Below are 21,813 nucleotides of genomic sequence, written 5' to 3' on the forward strand. Positions count from 1 at the left end.
ATAATTATATAATAATATTAATATTAATGCTTATATAATAATATAATTAATATATTAATATGTAATGTATATTAATTAATATACATTATTTACATATAGTATTTATGTATTGTATATAATATATGTAAAATATATATGTATAATGTTCTGAGAAAAGGTTTTCAGAAAACACTAGATAAATGCACTGTGACATGAGAGTGAGCAGAACAAGGTTAAAACAAGTTCAAAGTTGGACCTGGGACAAACACTGGTCTTCCTCGCGCTTGGGAAGATGAGGCAGAAGGCTCTCAAGTTTGAGGCCAGCCTGATCCACATAGCATGATCTGTGATGGGGGGGAGGGGGGAACGGAGAGAACAAAGGACAGGGAAGAAAAGAGGGTTAGAGAGAATAACAGACAGGGAAAGACAGATTCAAGATAGATTTGATGAAAGCTGAGAACTGAAGATCTCACACACACATCCATTCTGGTTTTGAGTTTAAAGTCAAAGATGCGTGGATGGACAAAGCGCTGGGATGGCCCAGCACTTCTGTCTCTCACAGGTAAGTGGTGACACTTCAAAGTGCTAGAAAGTTCTGGGGAGATTGCATTGGGTCAGTATTCTGTTTTTAGATGTTCTCTCACCCGTTCCATCCCAAAATGTCCTATATAGCTTTGTGAAAATGTAAACCATTTGAATTAAATCATCCTCAGTAGGATCTCAGTTCTCAGAAAGAGTCAACAGCTGCTTTCCCTGCAGGGTTTAGAATAAGCCTCCAGTGCATGGACTCCTTGGCTCCTCAGATCAAAGTTGGATAAATTCCCTTTACATGTGGGACATGTGAGACTTGCTGAGCTGAAGGGTCCCCAAACTGGCAAAGTGAGATTTGGGGTCCAGGCCTAGCGATTATGTGGGCAACACACTTTCTCTTTAATTCTTTCCTATAATTATCACGTGGATATAAATTCCTCATGATTCAAAGATGGTCCTGAGACATAATGACCACTCATATATTCATTTAAAATCACTAACTGGCCTGCAAGATGGACATCACTTGTTCTTACTCATAATTACAAGGCCCCTCAAAGACAGTCATCTCCCACACTGTCTCTTTGCTGTGCTGTTCGTAAGAAGACAGACTCGCTCCTCTAGCTGCACCCAGAAACTGATCGTTAATAATCTATTCAATACTTATTTACCACTTTGCAAGTTGTCAAGCATTTAAGGACATTATCTGCTCCATCCTGAGGATTTGGAGGTCAACTGTGAACTTTGAAGTCAATAATGAAATTTCTTACAAGAGATGAACAGCTAATAACATTTTTATTTTTCCTAAAAGTGGAAACCTCTAGTAACTAAGAGACGGGAGGGCAAGTTATGAATCCAGGCAGAATAACCTAGCAGTTGGGAGAAAAGAGCAAAGGACAGAAATTTGGAAGCTTCTGGTGAAGGAGGGTCAGCCATTTGTGAGTCGTTTCCATGGGTTTGAAGACATTAGAAAAATGCATGGGAGCTTTCAGAACATGAGTTCTTGAGAGAAACATGTTCCAGGCCAATAAATTAAGTCTCTGAACTTACATGATTTGCAAGGAGAGCTGTTGGTGTGCTCCACAATTCTGGTTTCATCTATTCTCAGTTTCAAAGGGCCCCAAGGATATTTGACATTCGATCGCATTTTGAACCGGCCTTCTTTTCCAAAGTAATCACCAATGACCTGCAGAAAGGCAAAAGTCAAACAGACAAAAGGTAAGGCCAAAGGTACCTGTTCCCAAAGGAGGCACAAATCTCACAGTCTTGCAGGTACTCTCCAAAATGCATGGCCTGATCTACACAGGCTGCCTCTGCACAGCACCTTCAGGAACTGACAGCAAGAGCTTCAGAAAAGCATGAGAAATGGGAGAAGTGTTCCCCTCTTGTGCGTTCTGTGACTGCCTCAGCGGTTCCTCCTGGCAGAGAAGAAATCCAAGTCATGTAGGCTTAGAAAGGTGTGGACACAACAGACAGTGACCCCTGAGGTCCATCTGGAGGTCACAGCCTACCAATGCTACCCCTATGTATTTATCACTTGCTACTGCAGAGTGGAAAAGGTGGGGTCTTTTTTTTTTTCATTTCCCTATGAAACAATAATCTATAAATTTACAGGTTTTTTTCCTTGCTCATTCCATAGGGCCTTGTCTGGTTTTCTACCACAGAGCAGTCCACACTGTCAGCCATGTGTCAGGCCCATTTCCCTTAGGGATAGGAGACAGAGCCAATGCCGCTACATACATACTCAAATTAAGCATGTGACAGGTACACAGCCCACATTCCTCAGTTAGATTAATATATAAATATAAATATATATTTAGAGTGACAGCAAGATAACTTTGGAGATAAAGTTCTTTGCCTTAAGACCTAAATTTGATCCCCAGGTCCTACATGTTGTAATGAGATAATTGACACCTACACACACACACACACACACACACACACACACACACACACACACCAGAAATATATAGAGAGAGATAGATGCAGAAATACAATTTTTAAAAATTTAGAGTGGCACTGATGAACTCTCTGACTCTCCTTTGGTCATTGCCATTTCTTTAGAGGTTACATTCATCTCTAATAAATTCACTTCTTCTGCTCTGCCTTTTCAGGCCGACTGTTTCAGCTGTCAACTTAGACTCCTGGGAAATCATCACTCATTCATGATGTAACTGCAGGGTCACGCTCCAGTTACAAGACTAGTAGATCAGTCACATGAGCTGATCTGGCAGTGCCTTCTCAGCCACCAATTTTAAGCATTCTCCTCTTTTGTCTGGGCACAAGCTTGTGGCTCCTGGGTGGCCTGTGATATTTCTCCTCCTTCCTGACTGATCCACAGCAGGCCCTCCTAGGCTATATCTAGTCATGGTCAAAACAATCCTAGGTCCTCCTGAACTATGACAACTACTGCTATGTGCTGAGCAAATCCCAAGTGCTCTGCCACCTCACAGAGATGAGATGGCTATCATGTCCCACCTTCTCCAGAGAGGGAAGCTGGGCTGCAGACGAGACCCAGAACCAGGAGGAAGGAGTAGAGTGGGATATAAAGTCATTCAGTGAACATAGCGAGAAGACTCCTGTTCTGTCACCAAAGGCTAGGTGTACCTCTCCAGAGAGGAAAACAGCAAGTCCCTCGTGCCTGTATCCACAAAGGCAACAAGAGTGATGACCTTCCATGGAAACAGGGCAATCATTGTTATCTGCTGAACATACATTTTTCAGTAGAAACACTGAATATTCATTTAAACTTATTTCTTTCTCTATATTCGTCAATTAGAGGTCATGTTACTTTTCTAGATCTCATTCTATATGGTTCTAAAAATGTCACAGAACCAGTGAGGAAAATATTACAATTCCCATGTTGTAGTTAAAGAAATTGAAGCAGAGAGCCCTGACCCTAGTGACTGTCACGGGCTCATCTTCCATATATGACAGACTTCTCTGTCCTGATACTTCACCATCTTTTGAAATAGTATCTCCTGAAGATTGTAACAACCACTAGAAAAGAAATCCAGATAGGCAAGGGGCAAGTAAGTTGCACTTCCTGTCAATAGATGCCCTTATTCCCCAGTTCTAGGGAAAGACTCTTGACCATTTGAAAGGTAGGATTTTTCTACCAAGAACATACAAGGCACCATGTCCTGCCTTCTCTCTGACCCCTCAATCAACAGTGAGCTTTCACTACATGGAAAGGCTCATTTTTAATTGAAGCATGCTTTGGACACCAGGACAAATACACTCTTGGAGTCCCTACTTGGAAGAGTCACCAAAGCAGAAAAAAAAAATGTCTCACCTCTTGGGTGCCTGCTTCTGTGTCAGTCATGGCAACCACAGAGAAGTCCCCATACCGATCCCCGTTGGCATCTATGGACACCTGCCCAGCGATACCTACAGAAGAGGTAAAGAACTCTGAGTTAGAGACTTATGGTGCCTCTGCCTGCCAAGAAAATGAATTAATGGGATTTTTTTAAAACAAATTCATGCCACAGGGAATCACATCAGACTAGGAGCATTTTTGTTGGCATTTGGAAAGACATTGTAATTTCATCTGTGTCTGCATTCCTAAATTCTTAACATTTCTCCATTTAAAAAAGAAAAGAAAAAGAAATAAATGATCTTTGGGGAATACTTTAAAAAAAAAAAAAAAGCCCATGCTGAAGCAATGTGTTCATTCTAGAGTTTTTTTTTAGCAGAGAAGTAAAGTTGTCTTATCACACATAGGTTGACATGATCATTGGACAACTCTCATAAAGAAAGTCAGTCTGGTCCAGGATTCAGTGAGTGATCATCATACAGGCTGCATCAACACACAGGAAAGCTGGAGGTCTGGTTGTTGAGTCTCTGGAGCCAGTGTCTAAAGAGCATTGCCTAATGTGTGTTCACTCATTGGCTATCCAAACATTATCCAAAAGATTCCTGGGGGCTGAGTTAGCATTGTAGCAGAGGTTAAGTTAGAGCAAAAGGATTCTTTGCTCAAGGAGACGAAGCATTCAGTCAAGTGAAGTGGGTTAAGGTGCTTGCCACCAAACTGGACAGAAGTTTGATCTCTGGGACCCACATGGTAGAAGGAGCAAACTGACTCCCAAGAGTTATCCTCTGATTTCTACTCTCTCTCTCTCTCTCTGTCTCTCTCTGTCTCTCTCTGTCTCTCTCTGTCTCTCTGTCTCTCTGTCTCTCTCTGTCTCTCTCTCTGTCTCTCTCTCTCTCTATCTCTCTCTCTCTGTCTCTCTCTCTCTCTCTCTCTCTCTCTCACACACACACACACACACACACACACACACAAAGTAACCGTCCCCTGAGCCTCTCTACAACTGGCATAAATAGGATCATGTTCCTACTAAGAGGATGTAGAGATACTTGTATGAGATAAAGCACTCAAGGCATCTGCAGCAGATACTAAGCGGAGCCAGCTGTTCTCTTCTTCTAGTGCCTCTACTGCTGTTATTATTCCTACAGGCTGGCTATCCTTTAGCTGAAGTACTTGGGACCTGAAGTGTTTCAGATTTCGGATGTTTTCAACTGTTTGAATATTTGCATAAACATAATGAGACATCTTGGGGTAAGACACAAGTCTAAACACAATAAAGTTTCATTTCATATAACATTTACACACATAGCCAGAAGGTAATCTTAATACAATATTTTAAAGAATTCTTTTGCATGAAACTAACATCCGTTATAAGGAAGTTTCCATTGGACCCTTAAGGGATTTTGAGCTTGGGGTTTGAGAATGAAGGGTGACATTTTAAAGTTACTATTATCATTACCGTGTTTTCAATGGCACAGAAAGCACTTGACCATGCTCAATCACTCCAGGGGACTCAGCAAAAGAGTTCAGTAAAAGAGTAAGAATTATAAGCCAGGCAGTGGTGGCGCACGCCTTTAATCCCAGCACTTGGGAGGCAGAGACAGGCAGATTTTTGAGTTTGAGGCCAGCCTGGTCTACAGAGTGAGTTCCAGGACAGCCAGGGCTACACAGAGAAACCCTATCTCGAAAAAAACCAAAAAAAAAAAAAATCATAAAATCTCTATGAAAGTACATAGTAGGAAACATATGATTCAAACCACTATGAAAAAGTAACTGACCTGGTTTAATTTAAGAAGACCCTGAGGCAAGAAAAGAACCTGAGAACTGTGAAGTTTCTAATGAAGCGTGTTTATAACCAGAGCCAGGGAGATATGAAGCTGGAGCAGATCAGCCGGAACACAGAGGACCCACCCACCTTGACCAGCAATGATGGGTGCTCACAGCAACCAATCCCCGAAAGGCCACCAGAGAACAATGGCTGGTAATAAATAGTCTGTCATGTCATCTTCATTCACTAAGCAGCAGGATGTGTGCACCAGCCATGTTCTAATTAACAAAAGCCATTTATTTTCTTTGTGGGGCAATTCTGTGTTGTTCTTAATAGATGCTTCCATTGATTTGGTTCTCTCCAGAAGTAATGACTGCCCCAGTAAAAAGAGTGCCTGCTAAGAAGCATCCCAGGGGAAAGTTCCATCCTCTTGTGTGGTTTGGAGAGGCAGTCTTTTGGGTTTACTGTCCTTTGGGCTGTGGTTTGAAGGTCCACTGATTTTTCCAGACTTTGGATTACTTTGCTGGAAACGGAATGGAGGTGCCATTCATCTAGATTTTTTTGTCTTCTTAATACAGGCAAGTTGCAAAGGATAGACCTATCACCATATTGTATATCCTTGGGGCAAATAAAACTTCAAATTATATACATATAGTTTGTACATACATACATACATACATGCGAATAGATATGCAGATAGATAGATATAGATAAAGATATAGATGTAGAAATTTTTTTCTCCAAATATTGTGGCTATCTGAAATCACTTGTCATTCTGTTCAGAGGATTTGGAAAGGTGTGTCCTGCTGAGTGCGTTGCAGAGTATTTGGTAAAGATGAAGAGGACCTAGTATTTCAAGACCTCATTACACCTCTAAGTTATTGCCGTTCTGCCAGGAAATAGGGTGAGAATGCTTGGGGTGGTGCCTTGCAAAGTGAGACTTCACCTGACAGTATCAGGCAGAAGGTGAAGTTGTCAGGCTGAGAGCAGAATGTTCCTTTATATCAGCAATGATTTTTTTCTACCCCAGTTTCTGTTTGTCTAGAGTGGAGCTTGTGTCCTGTCCCACAGTCCTGTTTACTTTGTCCCCCTGACCTCTCACACAGAGGAAATACGGCTTGTTCTTGGACCATTTATTGATGGTCTTCAGAGCTGATCATAGGTTTCATAGCAATAAAATCCAATTTTGTCAAATAACATCTAGGGTATTTTTTCTCCTGACAACTTAATGGTCACTTACAGCAACCACTAAAATTAAAATTGTTTTTAATGTTAGGATGGTTTGAGTTTTTCTTCACACATCTACTTTAGAGTTCTTTGAGGGGATACCTTCAAATGCACTATTGTTTAGCAAATAAAATAGACTCCAAACTATTCAAATCCAAACTTACCTTGGCATCAGTCTTTACATTTTGGACACATAAGGTAATAGTTTTAAACTCAACTATACAATTATTTATACTCTTGGTGCATACTGACTGTGTAGACCTGGCCTTAAAATGGAAATCTCAAGATGGCGTAAGAGAAAATTTAGCGCAGGTCTTGGCTCTAAACAAAACTGTATCCCAGCCATTGTGGGTACCTGCCCTTCTCTCAACAACCTCCTTCACTGGTGCCTTTCAGCATCCCCAACTCTGGCTCCTATCCCGCTGTCAGAAGACCAAGAACAAATGACCACCATGCAATGAGTAATAGCTAAGAATGGGATGTGTCTGACCAAGGTTGTGTCCCCATGCACCAGTTTCTCAGTGTATTGTGCACAACTTCTGGGAAACTTGACTTTGTCCTAATATGCCCCCTGAATTACCCTATTTGATTCCTGCCCCTCAGATGAAGCAGGAAGAGGCAAATCAAGTTCATCCAGGAAGCTTACTCACTCCCAAGCAACTACTTGTCTAAAATGAAAGCTGTCACTCTTGTCCAGAGTAAAACATGGTGTTCACTGAAAATACCATAGAAAGTTAGCAGTAGCTACTATAGTTACTATCCAGACAACCCCATCTGGAGCTCCACTCCTCCTACCACCCTTCCCTTTAATCTCTGTGGATGAGCTGAGGCTGTAGAACATAGAACATAGAGGGGACCATTCTGCACTCCTCTCTCAAAAGTACACTTGGCTTTGTTCTTGTCATTGAAATTTTTCACTTTGCAATGAAAAGTTTCATAAATAAGTAAATGCACACTCCAGCCCACTAAAGGGCTCACAGATGAGATGGCAGAGTGCAGAAGTGAAAAGATCCTTTTCAGTTAATTTACTTCTCAGTCTCTTACAGAGCAAATGGGGTACTAAAAGATGGCCACTCCTGCTTCCTGTTCCCCCAGTCCACACTCTGTGTTAATGCTTCTCAGAAGATGCTCACCAGCAAACTACAGGTTATGTGCCACAGAGCAGCCATAAGGCATACCATCTCCCTGAAGACTAAAGCAGCTTTCTATTTCAGCAGGATTTCTATGTCCATGGGTCTGGTCCCATTGCATCTTGAACACTGAGTCCCACCACACTGTCCCATATACACATAGTCACATAGACCTCCCAGCTCCACAGTTGACAGCCTCTTACCACAAACACTCAGACTACAAAGAAATTGCTGCTCCTTCTGCAGCACAGTATCCTAAACAAAATGACTTCTGTCACCCTCGGGTCTCACTCCACTGCCATGTTCAGAGACCTTTCCTTGATCACTGTAAGCCAGCAGTCCTGTACCATTCCTTTCTATATATCCCTACTCTGCTTTATTTTATTGTCCCTGCAATGGGCTGTGTGTTTATTGCCTTTTCACACACACACACATCTGCACATCAGAGAAATTGATTATGGGCAGCATCTTTACTTCAGGGCTTCAGCCCCTATTCCTTGAACAGCATCTGATACATTGCAGATGCCTGTTGAATGGATTGGGTGAACGAACATAAAGTTGATGCCTGCTCTAGGAACCAGCTCAGGCCAGTTTGGAGTGTTAGTGAGGTAAGCTTTATATACACTATTAACAAAAACACAGATTAGCAGAATTTTCTGTAAGGTCTTGGGCAAATAGTCAACCCTGAAAACATACTTATAAGTAGTGCTATATTGACTGAACAGACTATATTTAGGAATGTGTGTGTGTGTGTATATATACATATATGTATATAGGTTCATACATATATGCATACAATAACAACTAGTGAAAATAAGGAGGCATGAATGTGACAAAGAACAAGAAGGGTATATATAAGGGCTTGGAGGGAGGAATAAAAAAGGAGAAATGTAATTATAAACTCAACTTTTTTTAATTTGTAAAAGAAGTCATTTTGGTGGCAAATGAAGCAGCAAAGCCAATTAAAATAAAAAGAACTTTAGCAATATCCACTGCACTTTATAAAGTACCAACATACATTGAGACCCAAAATCCTTCACATTAGGAATGGTCTCTGTCGAGGCTGGAAAGATGGCTCTGTGGTTAAGAGCACTGACTGCTCTTCCAGAGGTCCTGAGTTCAATTTCCAGCAACTATATGGTGGCTCACAACCATCTGTGATGGGATATGATAGTCCCTTCTGGTGTGTCTGAAGATAGCTACAAGGTACTCATACAAATGAAATAAACCTTTAAAAAAAAAAAAAGAATGCTCTCTGTGAGAAATATTCACAAAACTTCAACAAGACAAGCAAGGGCCTATGTTACCATATTGCAGAATGACAAGAACTGTAACCAACTAAAGTATCCACCAGCCAAAAAGAGATTAGAAGCTGTGGCTGGGGGCACCTGTAATACACATGCTCTGGAGGCAGAGACAGGAGAGCTGCCTCATGCTTAAGGCCAGTTCAGTCTATATAAGCAAGTTCCAGGTCAGCTAGGACTATATAGCAAGACCCTGTCTCAAAACAAATAAACAAAAAGAATTACAGAAATTATTATATAACCATAAGGTAGAACCACATTTCTCATTTTAAAATATATCAGATCTATGAGTGCCTGTATGAATTTTTGGTATATAAAAAATAAAAGTGTAAAATAGATAAAACTACCATGAAAAGTGGTGTTGACAATAAGACCACTTTATAAAACTTTTATGGGATATATAATGACGCTCCCAGAAAGCATTAGCACCCTCTGGAGTCATCTAGGAAAAGGCTGCTGATAGTGATTGCATTGGGGAAAGGAGATAGAGTGGGGAGCAAAGCTTCCACTTTGAATTTTGGACATCTGTATTCTGTTTAAGTTTCCTAGCCAAGCATAGTCTCATTTTTAAACATCAACCTAGATTGTTGTAATGATGACATGGTGTGTTTTTTGTGCTGTTATTCTTACACTTTTTATTTAGGCAGGAACTAATATAGTCACTATCTTGAAAAGAAAATAAAAGCAGAGAGCCTGGACCTGCTAGGCAGCTCTCAACACATCTTCTGCATCTCACTAAAGCCAGTATGGTCTGATCAAGGGAAATGTACACTCAGGTTAGCACACTTCAAAGCCTGATTGCAGATCTTCCACACTGATGGTCCTGTAGTGAATAACACTTATGTTAAATGTGATTTTTAAGTACATAGGGCTAGGTAGATGGCTATGGGGTAAAGTGCTTACTGTGCGGGCGAGAGGATGTGAGTTGGGACTCGTGGCCCCATGTAAAAAGCTGGACACAGTAGTTCATAGCTGCAATCCTTGTGTTGGCAGAGGTAGAACCAGGCAAGTCTCGGGGGGGCTGCTGCCCAGTCTAGCCAAGCAGTGTGCTCTTGATTCAATGGGATGTGCATCAAAAACTAAGTTGTTGAACAACTTAGTTAAAACCTGACATGAATATCTCTCTCTCTCTCTCTCTCTCTCTCTCTCTCTCTCTCTCTCTCTCTCTCTCTCTCTCTCTCTGATACACACACATACACACACCATAGTATACTTGTTATTTAAGCAGGAACATGACCATTTTTATTGCAGTAGAATTTTCTTAAGCCATGTCCACATGCATTGCATTATGTGGCCTTATTTTCACAAGACTGTGACTTGAATTGGCTTATTATCCATACTTTAAAAATGGAGAAAGCTACACAACTGTAGCCTATAGAGAGGGCCTAAGTCAAACACATACTGGCTCCCTGATTGTTGGTTCCATCTCTTTGGGTCCCTGTGAACCCAGGTTAGTTGATTCTGTGGGTTTTCTCACAGTGACATTGACCCCTCTGACACCTTCAATCCTTCCCCTCTTCCACAGGATTCTCCGAGCTCCTCCTAATGCTTGGCTGGGGTTCTTGGCATCAGTTGCTGAATGAAGCCTCTCTGATGTAGCTTGGTCTTCTTCAGGGACTCCTAACAGTGGAGTGGGGGCTGTCTATGACTCTTTTGCCTGCTTTCGAGACCCTTTTTGTCATACTATGTTGCCTTGTACAGCCTTAAATATGAGGAGAGGTACCTAGTCTTATTGCAACTTAATATGCCATGTTGTTTTCCCTGAGAAGCCTACCCTTTTTGGAAGGAAAATGGAGGAGGAGTGGGTTGGAGGAAGAAGGGAGGTGGGGAGACCAACTGGGAGGGAAAGAGGAGAAAACTGTGGTTGGGATGTAATATACATATGAGACAACTTTTTTAAATGGAGAAAGACTCTAGAAGGGGTCTGAGTTCCAGGAGATGGCAATCACAGAAGCAGCAGCTTATTTGGCTGCTGTGCCGCTCCCAAGAAAACCTTCAAATGTCCCTACCTTCAAATGTCCGGTTCCAAGTCTGCTGGATGATTTTCCCCCCATCCTTCTTGCTGTAGCCAGCTCTGAGCACTTCATGCAAAGCCAGAACGTAGAGGAGGATAGCATCATGGAACCCTTCAACAAACATGTTCACCTGCAAAGGAAACCCATTGGGTGAGCCTGAGATCCTGACGATTCCTGTTCAGCAATGGTAAAACAAGCAAAATGGTCCAACCTGAGTCTGGAAGTGAGAGATCCACGATGGAAGTGGGCAGAGCTATCAAAAGTAACTACCAAGAGTCTTCCAACTTCCTGGCACCGACTGAGTAGGAAAAACCCTGACTTTGGGAACTTACAGAGCAAACAGAGCATCACAGAAGGCAAAGAAACAGCTCTGCTGTCCAGGTTAATCATTCCAGAAACTTCAGCCCTTACAGATAGTTTTTTCCATGCAATTATCCTTCTATCCAATTTTCTGTCAGCCTCAACATGACTCTGACTCCCCCGTGAAGTCTGCTCCAACTTCCACAGGCCATATGATGACCTCCACACTCTTGAGTGTAGAGCATACCAACAGAACCGTAGTTGTAACTGGACAAGCTGAGGCAGAGAAGTCAGGAATCTGAGGCCACCCTACACCACATGGAAAGACCTTGTCTCAAAATATTAAAACAAAACAAAAATTTAGTCATCTATTTGTTCATACTCATCAAAACTGTTGTCAATTGCCTATATGTACCAAAGATACAAAAAATGAACACAGTGCTTTCTGCCTGCCTAGGGAGCGGGGCCGTGCTGTCTTCTGAATTGGGAATAACGCCTCAGTCTCTCTTTCCACCCTCTGCCAGAGTCCAAGGACAGAAATGGATGCAGTCTTGACTCTCTGATCTCTGGTTCCAGAAAGATATCTCTGATTTCCATAAACTTGGTTTAATAAATGGAAACACTGGCCATTGAATTTAAGGGAGTTGCTGCATCATGTTGTGTTTTGTTTCATCTGTATCCATGCACATGGTGAAGAACCTTCTTCAAGGGTAATTGCAAGAATCATAGCACAACAGCATAAAGTATTTGGTGCACATCAAGTATTAAACCACTAGTTTTGTGAGCCACATGATGTTCTCAGTAGTGTACTAAGAGTCTTAATCAGGATACGGTAGAAAGACATAAAATAGAGCAGTAAGTATTATAGATCAGGAAGATGATGGCAAAAAGCTCAATGGTGGTAGCAAATACTGAACTGAGTTTTGACAATGAGCAGGTATGTGGACGGGAGGAAGGTTTGTAAAAACACTATGAATAGAATAATGTATCAGAAGCATATCCTGACCACTGCTCCATTAAAAGCAGCAACTGCTCTGCTGAGCTGAAGCAAGAGAGAGGAGACCACATGGAGACAACCAGTGGAAACTCAGAAACACTGGGATCAAGCTCCCTGGGAAGCTTGACCTGTCCTTGGTAGGCAATTGATAACTTGACTTGCATTATTTCCTCCACTGACCTTCTGTATGGCCCAACTCAAGGGCATATTCACAGTTGTGTCTCCTAATTCAAAGACACACTCATGAATGGCATCACCACTTTCATGGGCACACCCACAGAGGGCAGCTCAACACCTAGTTTCATTTGTCCTCATCTCACCCCTCCGTGAGTACTGTTATAGGAACAAATATTTCAGATTTTCTGAAGCCCAGAACCTAGGCTGCTCTGGCTCTGTCTTTTGTAGCTGTGTGTCTCCATCGTTCTGGGCCTTCAGTTCCTCATCTTAAAAGTTAAAGAATTAACAGTGCCTTCCTCCTGGGGTTGCTATCAGGTTGATAAATGTAAAAGTCTTCAAACAGCTTCTGCCACTATCACCTCGTTAGCTTTTATTGCTGTGATTGTCTAGAGATGAGCCGTTTAAAACCCAAGAATTCTTCTTAGCTTCTAATTTTGAGTAGCAGTAACCAATAAGCAATCACTTTTATTGACCCATTTTATTCTCAATGGAAAGTAGGGCTCCTCATTCACACCCTGTTGTCCCAGACAGATCTCTTATAGCACCATGATCCTAATACCACCTATAAAAAGCATAGCACTGTCCAGTTTGTCTATCCCACTGACCCTCAGGGCACATAGGATAGGTTCAAGGTCACAGAGATCTTGTAGTTGGTACTAGCTGGATCTATATAGTCCACTCCTAATTGGGACTCCTTTCTCAACCCCTCAATCTCCAGATTCCTCATTTGTGAAGTACAATGCTTAATTTAGCACTGGATCGCCTCTCAGAGATTTTCTGGGGATTAAAATGAAACACCCACGGAAGTTCCTGAGACCATGAATGCCTTGGCTTCTTACTCCTAGCTGCCAAACTTAGGTCTCAGAGACGCTGTTTTCTTAGGCAGAGAATGCTATAGAAATAACATCTACCAGTCAGAGATAATTTTCAGCTGCCTTGAATATGCTAATTTAATTTTCCAAAGGAATACAAATTTTTCACTTAGACTGTGAAGTCATCATGTTTTGAGAAAGCATGCATGCTGATGAATTTGAATAAGTAGAGCTTAGCTGTTAAATTTAATTCTCGAGACATGGTCATGCTTCTCCTACAGGCCTATCTTCTCTTTTATAACTTTAAAGAAATCACCTGGCTACAGGGGAGAGGCATGGAATCCTAGCTGGGACACGTGAGGGAGGTAGGCGCCCTAAGAGAGTACTAGACTTCCCACATCTGCCTCAAGAGCTATCAGCTGCTAACTGTTGGCTTCCAGAGAAGGAGTCATGTTCTTCAATGGCATAGCCACTATCAAGTTGCCCATGCTCCAGGAAATAATGTCCCACCCATGTTCATGCAAGCAACACTTGCATGAGGAGTAGCATTGTTTTGCTCAGTCTTCCTGAGTTTTGTTCTTGCATGTAATGCTCTGTAAGTTCCTGCTCCTGGGCCACCTATGGCATCCCTGCTTAAAATATGACACAAGTTCCTGGGCCTCACCTTGTTTACTGTGTCTGCCTCCTCCTTTTCTTCTCTTCTTCCTCCTCCTCCTTCTATCCTCCTCCGTAATCCTCATCCAGAGATGCCATACCAATGTTGGCCATTGATGGGCCTGGTCATACACCCTAGCACCATGCCCTAACTGCCCCTTTCCGTTCCTTCCTTCTTGAGGCATTCTGTCCTACCCACTATAGGAAGAACAATCATTGGCTGAGAAAGATGAACTTGAATTGTTTTTGTCCTAACAAGTTTGATGCCAAACTGGCCAGATAGGCTCTGGACATAAATTCTGATCTGAAATCTCCTTCTGTCTTGATTTCCAAGTGGATTACAACAGTTACCTCCTTAAAGTGGCGGAGTGTCTCCCTCTTCTGCCATAATTAGCAGAAGAGATGCTGACCCCACTGAAGCTGGCACTCTGGCCTTCTGCGGAGGAGGTTTCATCGCACCTACCTCATAAGCCCGCAAGTCAGAAGCAAACCCCCAGACACTATCTTTTCTCAAGGAGAACTTTCTCACTCTCACACATGGTTTTTAGTGGGAGGGAAGCCCGTTAGCACACTACAACCACTGAAAATTGCAAGTGCAAATTAAGGAGAAAAGCAATGAGGGAGGGGGAGACGACAGTATTAAGTTGTATTAAGAACACTTTCCTTTGGACTTCCCAGCTAGAAGAAGCCAGATTACTTGCTGTGCCTCCCTGTCTCTGAACAAAACAATACTTGAACCTCAAGCTTCCTGGCTACGACAGATCATACTGTTGTTACTGATGACAGGAAATGGGATGCCCTTAACTAGGCAATGTTTGAGTGTTCATTATCTGTTTTAGTTACCTGAGTACCCCTGACAAGAGAAGCAGAGAGACAGAAAGGCTTGTTTTGCCTCACAGGTCAAGGGAACAGTAATCATGGAGGTTAAATCCTGGTAGCAGCAGCTTGAGCCGGCTACTCCCACTGCATTGCAGTCCTCAGGAAGCAGAGAGCAGTGAATGCTTGCATAAGTTAGCTTCTTCCCTTTGACGCAACCCAGGATCCTAGTTCAGGGAAGCTGCCTTTTGTGTGGCCTCTCCTACTTCAGCTAGACAATCCCACACAGGCATGTCCAGAGACTTATGTAATCTAAATAATCTCTTGGGTGTGACCAGAAGCTTGTCTCCTCTGAGATTCCAGATCCTCAAAAGTTGACAATCAAAACCCACCATCATAACATCCTTTTAGCTGGAAAATCCTCCCTTAGCATCATTTGCTGAGCTCTCAAATTCCTAAGTGCAGCCACTCCAGGGCCAGATAATAAAGATGAAGACGCTGAATTAAGAAAACATGTCCATTTGCAATCTCCACCAGACAGCATCACTGACCATGCAGACAAGCTGTACACATGAAGTCATGATATGACCTCTTGTCTGCCAGTGTTGCTAGCCACATCCTCTCTTATGGAGAAAGCTGAGTAAAAGTGATCATATTTTTCCTTTTTCAAATGAGCATAGATAACAGTTGGCATTCTTGCATGGCCCCCTTTGTTACCCAGCACAGTATCTTCTCTCATTTCTCTCTGAGGAGGTAAATCCATGTTTATATGAATTGCTCAATGCTTGTGAGTAATTAAAGCATGCTGCCTACTTCAAATGCCATGTATCATGAGAGAGACCTGTAAAAGGGGGGGTGCCTAGATACCAGAAAAGCCTGCAAAGCTCTCAGGTGGAAGATGCTGGAAGAAAGCTCCCAAAGGGGAATGCCAAGCTAGACTGTCCTGGGGTTTTGCTTGTGGCATTCACATGAAACCAAGCATGTCACACGGTGGGTCTATCTTCCTTACCACAAACCGTTGGTTCCCGATGCAAATGAGGAAAACTGTGGGTGTTAATTTCTCAAGATCCTCTGAAAAGTACATGCCTTCTAACCTCTCATTCAGCTGGAGATCGCATAAGAGAAAAGTGGAATTTTGAAAAAGGGCAAGTAAGAGATGAGCCATGGATTGCTCTCTCCCCTTCACAGCTAATAACGGCAGCATTGCCTTGTCAAATGGACATAATAAGGCCTTGGCAGTGAATATGGTCTGACTCCCATGTACCACTGAAGGCGGCAAGCATCAGAAGTGGCTTTGGAATGCTGCATGGGTAGCTCAAAGGAAATATCTAATAAAATAATAATAATAATAAAAATTAAAAAAGAAAGAGTCCACTTTCCAGGGAGGAGGCAGACCAGAGCTGGGGGGCGGGGTGCGAAACTCTGCGGTGACACTTTATGAAAGACTATACCGAGGAACTGGGAGTAAAAAGAAAAAAGCCCAAGAGAATTCTACATTGGATAAACACTTAACGCATCACTTCTGTACTTTATACTTTAAATACCCATTAGCCCCGGGGCTGAGAGGGTGACTCGGTGGATACAGGGTGTGCTATGAAGCATGAGGACCAGAGTTTGGATCTGTAGAACCCACATGAGTGCCAAGTGAGCGTGGTGGCTCACCTGTAATTCTTGGGCTCAGAGGACGGAAACAGCTGTACTCACTGTTTTGGAAAGCTCTGGAGTTTAACTGAGAAACTCTGCCTCAATGAATAAGATGCGGAGCTACTAAGGAAGACTCCTGCCACCAAACTCAGGCCTCTACACACATGTATACATATATGCAAACACACATGTCTACCTTTATGAATACACACACCACACAATCATTCTGTATGTATTATCTGTTTTCATTCAATTTCCCTATAAGTCATAACATTATCAGTCTATACCCCAGCAAGAGTAGAAAGCACCCTGTTCCAAGGGCTACCACATTCTTCCAAATGTCTCATAAAGAGAGGTCTCACTTTTACAGACCAAGGCTCTTGGCCACTTGCTGATGTATTTTAGCCTTGGGGGGAAGTTAATCTATACACACTGAACCTTTCCTGAATTTTGAGAAAACAAAGCAGGTAGCTTTTGGGAAGTCAGACATCTTATCAACAATGGAGCTAAGGTTCCCAACCTTTGTCTCTACACATAGCTAAAATATTGCTGTTGGTTCTAGTAAGGGTTCTTCCTTCCTAAACTGACTTCAGGGTAGGATTTTCCCCTAAGTTGTCCAGACAACTGTCTCCATCCTGAGCTTAGCTCCACCCTCCTATCAGTGCTATGGACTTGCAAGAGACTTTGATTATGTAGCCCAGAGAGTAGCTGTTGGCAGACAGAAGGAAGATTTCTTCTCCCTCATCACCTAGAGCAGAAGGGTTTAGAAAAAATATATATACCCTTGCAAGATCATGGAGTTATGTCCACATTCATCATAACAATGTAGAATGGGGAACCTGAGAACTGGCACATGTAACCCATTGACATGAGCAAACACCAGCAAGGAAATCGACCCAGGAAATTTCCTTAAGAGCAATCAATGAATGGGACTCTAGGCCTAACACAGAGCACAAGTGTCAATGACCTTTTTACAGACTTCCAGTGCTTACATGGGGAATTGCATCTTTTGAAATATTTGCCCTTTGAATGTATCACACACACACACACACACACACACACACACACACACACACACACACACATTTACAGATGTATCTCATCACCTATAGCACTGGAAAGCTTAATTGAAAAGGAATAGCCATAATGGTGTAATTGTCACTAGCTTTCAGCATGTGAGTGACATCTGTCCTTAGCCTTGATAGCTCATTTATATGCATCTAGATGTCTCTGGAAAGCTGGTGACCCAACCCCCATACAGCTATGCAAAGACCAATATGATCTGTGTCCTTTTGAAGGGAGAACGTTCATGTGGGCAAAGATATGAATCAAAACTCAACAGAAGGGCAGGTTCAGACAACAGGTGACATGCAAGACAGTGACAAAGACACCAGAAAAGGAAGAGAGGGGAGACCAGGGCAGAGTAAGACAACAAAGTCAGAGAGAGATCAAGGTTGAGTGTCAGGACCTGTTGCTTCCACAAATACCACAGAAGGCTCTTTCCAATCACTATAGGCCTTACAGTTTGGTGTCTCTCCTTCTCTCCTTCAGCCTAGGTCTATAGCAGCTCGGCATCTTATACTGTTTTTCCACAACCCCTCTCTTCCTCCTCCATACCAACCCTTTTGTAAATAGTACCTTTATTGGCTTCTGTTATTTCCCTTAGGCAGATCTTCTCTTTCCTCCCAGGACATTTATAGATACACTCACTTTCCTGGATCCACTCACACTTGATCTTACCAAAACCTCCTCCATCCACCCAAACCTTCCTTTCCATCTTTCCACTGCAGCTGCACTTAGCATAAACTTGAATCATTTCTCCCATCAGTCTCCTTTACATATTTGCATGGCTGTGTACCTAGGCATTGCACCACTACTGTGTATACTGGCCATATTGTAGGTACACCTCTTTTTGTGGAACCAAGGCCAGCATCTAATACAGAAACTTCATTCGCCTAAGTTGACCTGTCACCTGCCATTTCCCACTACTCTTACTTGTGCCTGCCTTTAGCATGCCATCATCTTGGTTACTTGCTAATACTAATCTTCTGTAAACTAGGGGGAAGAAATCCCAACATTTGTTACAGTCATATTTAAAATGAGGGTAAAACAGGGTATTGTGTAACCATAGTCCCTGTGACTCAGGAGGCTGAGATCCTGATCACTAAAGCTCACTAAAGCCCACTAAAGCTCACTAAAGCCTGAGGCTAGTCAGGGCAACATTGTGAGATTCCCATCAAAAAATCAGAACAGAAACAGAATAAATGGATTCAAAGAAAGGATTTGAGGGCCTCTCCCATGATAAAACTAATAAATCACACTGTGTTTTAGCTGTTCAAAGGTTTTCTTTGGGCACTGTTGGCTGAGATTGCTGTAATGTGGGTTCTGCACCTACTGTTTAAGGGCAAGACTTCCAGACCAACACGGGTAGGGAGGCTCAGACTGCAGCTGGTGATTTCAATCAGTGAATTAGGACTAAATAATTGTTTATGAGATCTTTTCCATCAAGGTTGCTACCAAACTAATAAAACTGAATTAACTATCATTGCCTTTGTGGGAAGCTCAGTGTTCTACATTTTGGAAATTATGTATAGATGAAGTTAAAGAATTATTGGCAACTTCAAGGCATAGTATATTATTATTATGTGCCTACAGAGTGAGATTTGTGTAAAGATGATCAGAACAATAGAACAAAATAAATAATCTAAAATACACACACACACACACACACACACACACACACACTTATATAGTGTTCTGAGTTTGACTCACACCTCAACAGGGGAAACGAAATCTTTTCAGCATATGGCAGGACTACAGAACACAATGGGGAAAGATTAACGTTTGACTCTCAAATCACGGCATATACAAAAATTCACTTGAGATGACACATAGACACAAGCGTCCTATCTAAAACTTTTATAAACTCTGAAAGAAGGCCGGGCAGTGGTTAGCACATGCCTTTAATCCCAGTACTTGGGAGGCAGAAGCAGGCGGATTTCTGAGTTCAAGGCCAACCTGGTCTACAGATTGAGGCCAGGACAGGCAGGGCTACTCTGAAAGAAAATGGAATATCACTGTGATTTTGGCACTGGCAAATTTTTGTTAATGAGAAAGTACAAAAAGCACTAAACATTACAAAATAAATAAGCTAATGTATTCCACTCCTACGAAAGATTCACTTCCTCTAATTTGATTTTATAAGCACATAACAGACTGCCCTGCTGCTTTCTGCACATCAGGAAAGCAGGGGGGTTAAGGATGGCTTCTCTAATAAATACTATGTTTTAGCTATCAATGAGATAGAAAATGTAATAATAGATAATAAATAGTTACAAAAACTTGTAAATAGTTATGAATCTAGAAAAACAAAGCTTAATCTCATTAAATTATCTGTTCCTTAAGTCAGCTCTTGTTATTTGAGAACCTGTCATGATGCACCGAGTCAAGACCCAGAATTTAAAGAGCACTGACTCACATTCTTCCTCCATGCCCTGTCTCTGCACTCACAGAGGCCACTTCAGTGTCCCCATGTGTGATCCACTCCCTCAGCACCATACTCCATGGGTCTTCAGCTGTCATCATTGCACTGGGTGCTCTCAACTCACACACAGCCACATACTCCAAAGTGATGTTTCTCCAACATTTTAATGCATATATTTTACCTACGATCTTTGTTCAAAAATACATTTTGATTGATCAAGAATGTGGAACTGGGAATCTAACTGTCCGCAATCGCATAGTCTCTGAAATGATGCTATTGACAAGGCTGCTTGCAAGACTGTCCACTTTATCATCATCTGGAACTCTCCAGTCCGGGGACAAATACAATGCCCTATCTTCCCATACTCTCTGAAGTGCAGAACAAGCTCTTCGGACCTGGAACTCTCAAGTCCTGGGACTAATACAATCCCGTCTTCCCATACTCTTCGATGTGCAGAACAAGCTCTTTGAACTTGGACTTCTCTCCTCCTCTGCATTTGGTTTCAGAGCTCTGAATGGAGCTATCTCGAGGAAGCAACAAAGTAGGCAGATAAAAGTCGTTCAGGCCCAGGTGCCAATGGGAAACTACAAGTAGAAGCCTGCCTGCCACTCAGGAGACAGACTGCAATCAGAAACACAAATCGGATGTCATCCACAGACCAACAGTCACCCTTGCCTATAGATGAGTGCACACGCTACACTCATATGCTTGTGTGTGTTTCTCTGTGTGTGTGTGTATGTATATGTGTGCATGTAGTCACATGCAAACATACACACACAGTGTGTTTAGAGAGAAAGGATCCAGAGGAAGAAACTTATGAAGTAGCAATATTTGTGGAGCAAGTGGCAGAGAGAAATCATAAAAGAAGACTTGACACAGAGATCTGGTTAGAGAAGCTCGCAACATGGTGGTATTTGGGCAGCCAGGGCAGGAGTAAGTTTCCAAATGAGAAAGATATCTTTCCAAATAACTTTTCTAAGGAGGCTCTCCACTTGAGCTGTTACTTCATTGCCGTGTCTAATGCATCCCTGCTCCTAAACTTGTGTCCCTTTTATTTGTTTCACTTAAAAGGCTCATCATTCCTTACCAATTAAAAGCTGCCTGCACAGGCACTAGGCTGTCCCTAGTACCTAGGACAATACTTTACCTCAAGGAGAAGCTTACTAAGTGTTTGATAGTGTTCACAGAGGCTCAGTCAGCAAACATCTCCCAGCTCAACCACATATTCCTGATGTCACATAGGTCAATCGAGTGACCACTACAAGGGTACACTCACTTAGAGGATACCAAATAAGACAGCCCTCAGTGTGGTCAATCCAAGAAGTGGGCAGATGGTTGCCATAAATATGTATCACTACTAAGTACAGAAAAGGAGAAATGCCCAAAGATTAAGGTGAATGGAGTCTATACTACTATGTTACTAGTTACTATGTTAACTAGTTACTATGTTACTATGTTGATATGATCTACTATGGGGTCAAGTTACTATGTTAATGTGATCTACAGGACTTCTTAATGAAAAATTCTCATCTCTTTAAGATCTTTAGGATGGGGGGGGTGGCACACACCTTTAATCCCAGCATGTGGGAGGCAGAGGCAAGCATATTTCTGAGTTCGAGGCCAGCCTGGTCTACAGAGTGAGTTCCAGGACAGCCAGGGCTATACAGA

At 42.3% G+C, this 21,813-nt stretch overlaps 1 protein-coding gene across 4 annotated transcripts in view; it reads right to left on the reverse strand.

The window, feature by feature from the left end:
- Positions 1-21,813, reverse strand: part of Npr3 (natriuretic peptide receptor 3) — a 72,056-nt gene that overhangs the window by 6,775 nt on the left and 43,468 nt on the right. For all 4 annotated transcript variants that reach the window (XM_031360018.1, XM_031360017.1, XM_031360016.1 and 1 more), the window contains exons 4-6: positions 11,256-11,391; positions 3,803-3,897; positions 1,558-1,693 (exon numbers count right to left, since the gene is read on the reverse strand). In XM_031360018.1, the coding sequence (XP_031215878.1) occupies positions 1,558-1,693; positions 3,803-3,897; positions 11,256-11,391 (367 nt within the window). The remainder of the gene's footprint in view (positions 1-1,557; positions 1,694-3,802; positions 3,898-11,255; positions 11,392-21,813) is intronic.

The sequence above is a fragment of the Mastomys coucha genome, unplaced genomic scaffold (assembly GCF_008632895.1).
Source record: "Mastomys coucha isolate ucsf_1 unplaced genomic scaffold, UCSF_Mcou_1 pScaffold8, whole genome shotgun sequence".
NCBI classification, from domain to species: domain Eukaryota; kingdom Metazoa; phylum Chordata; class Mammalia; order Rodentia; family Muridae; genus Mastomys; species Mastomys coucha.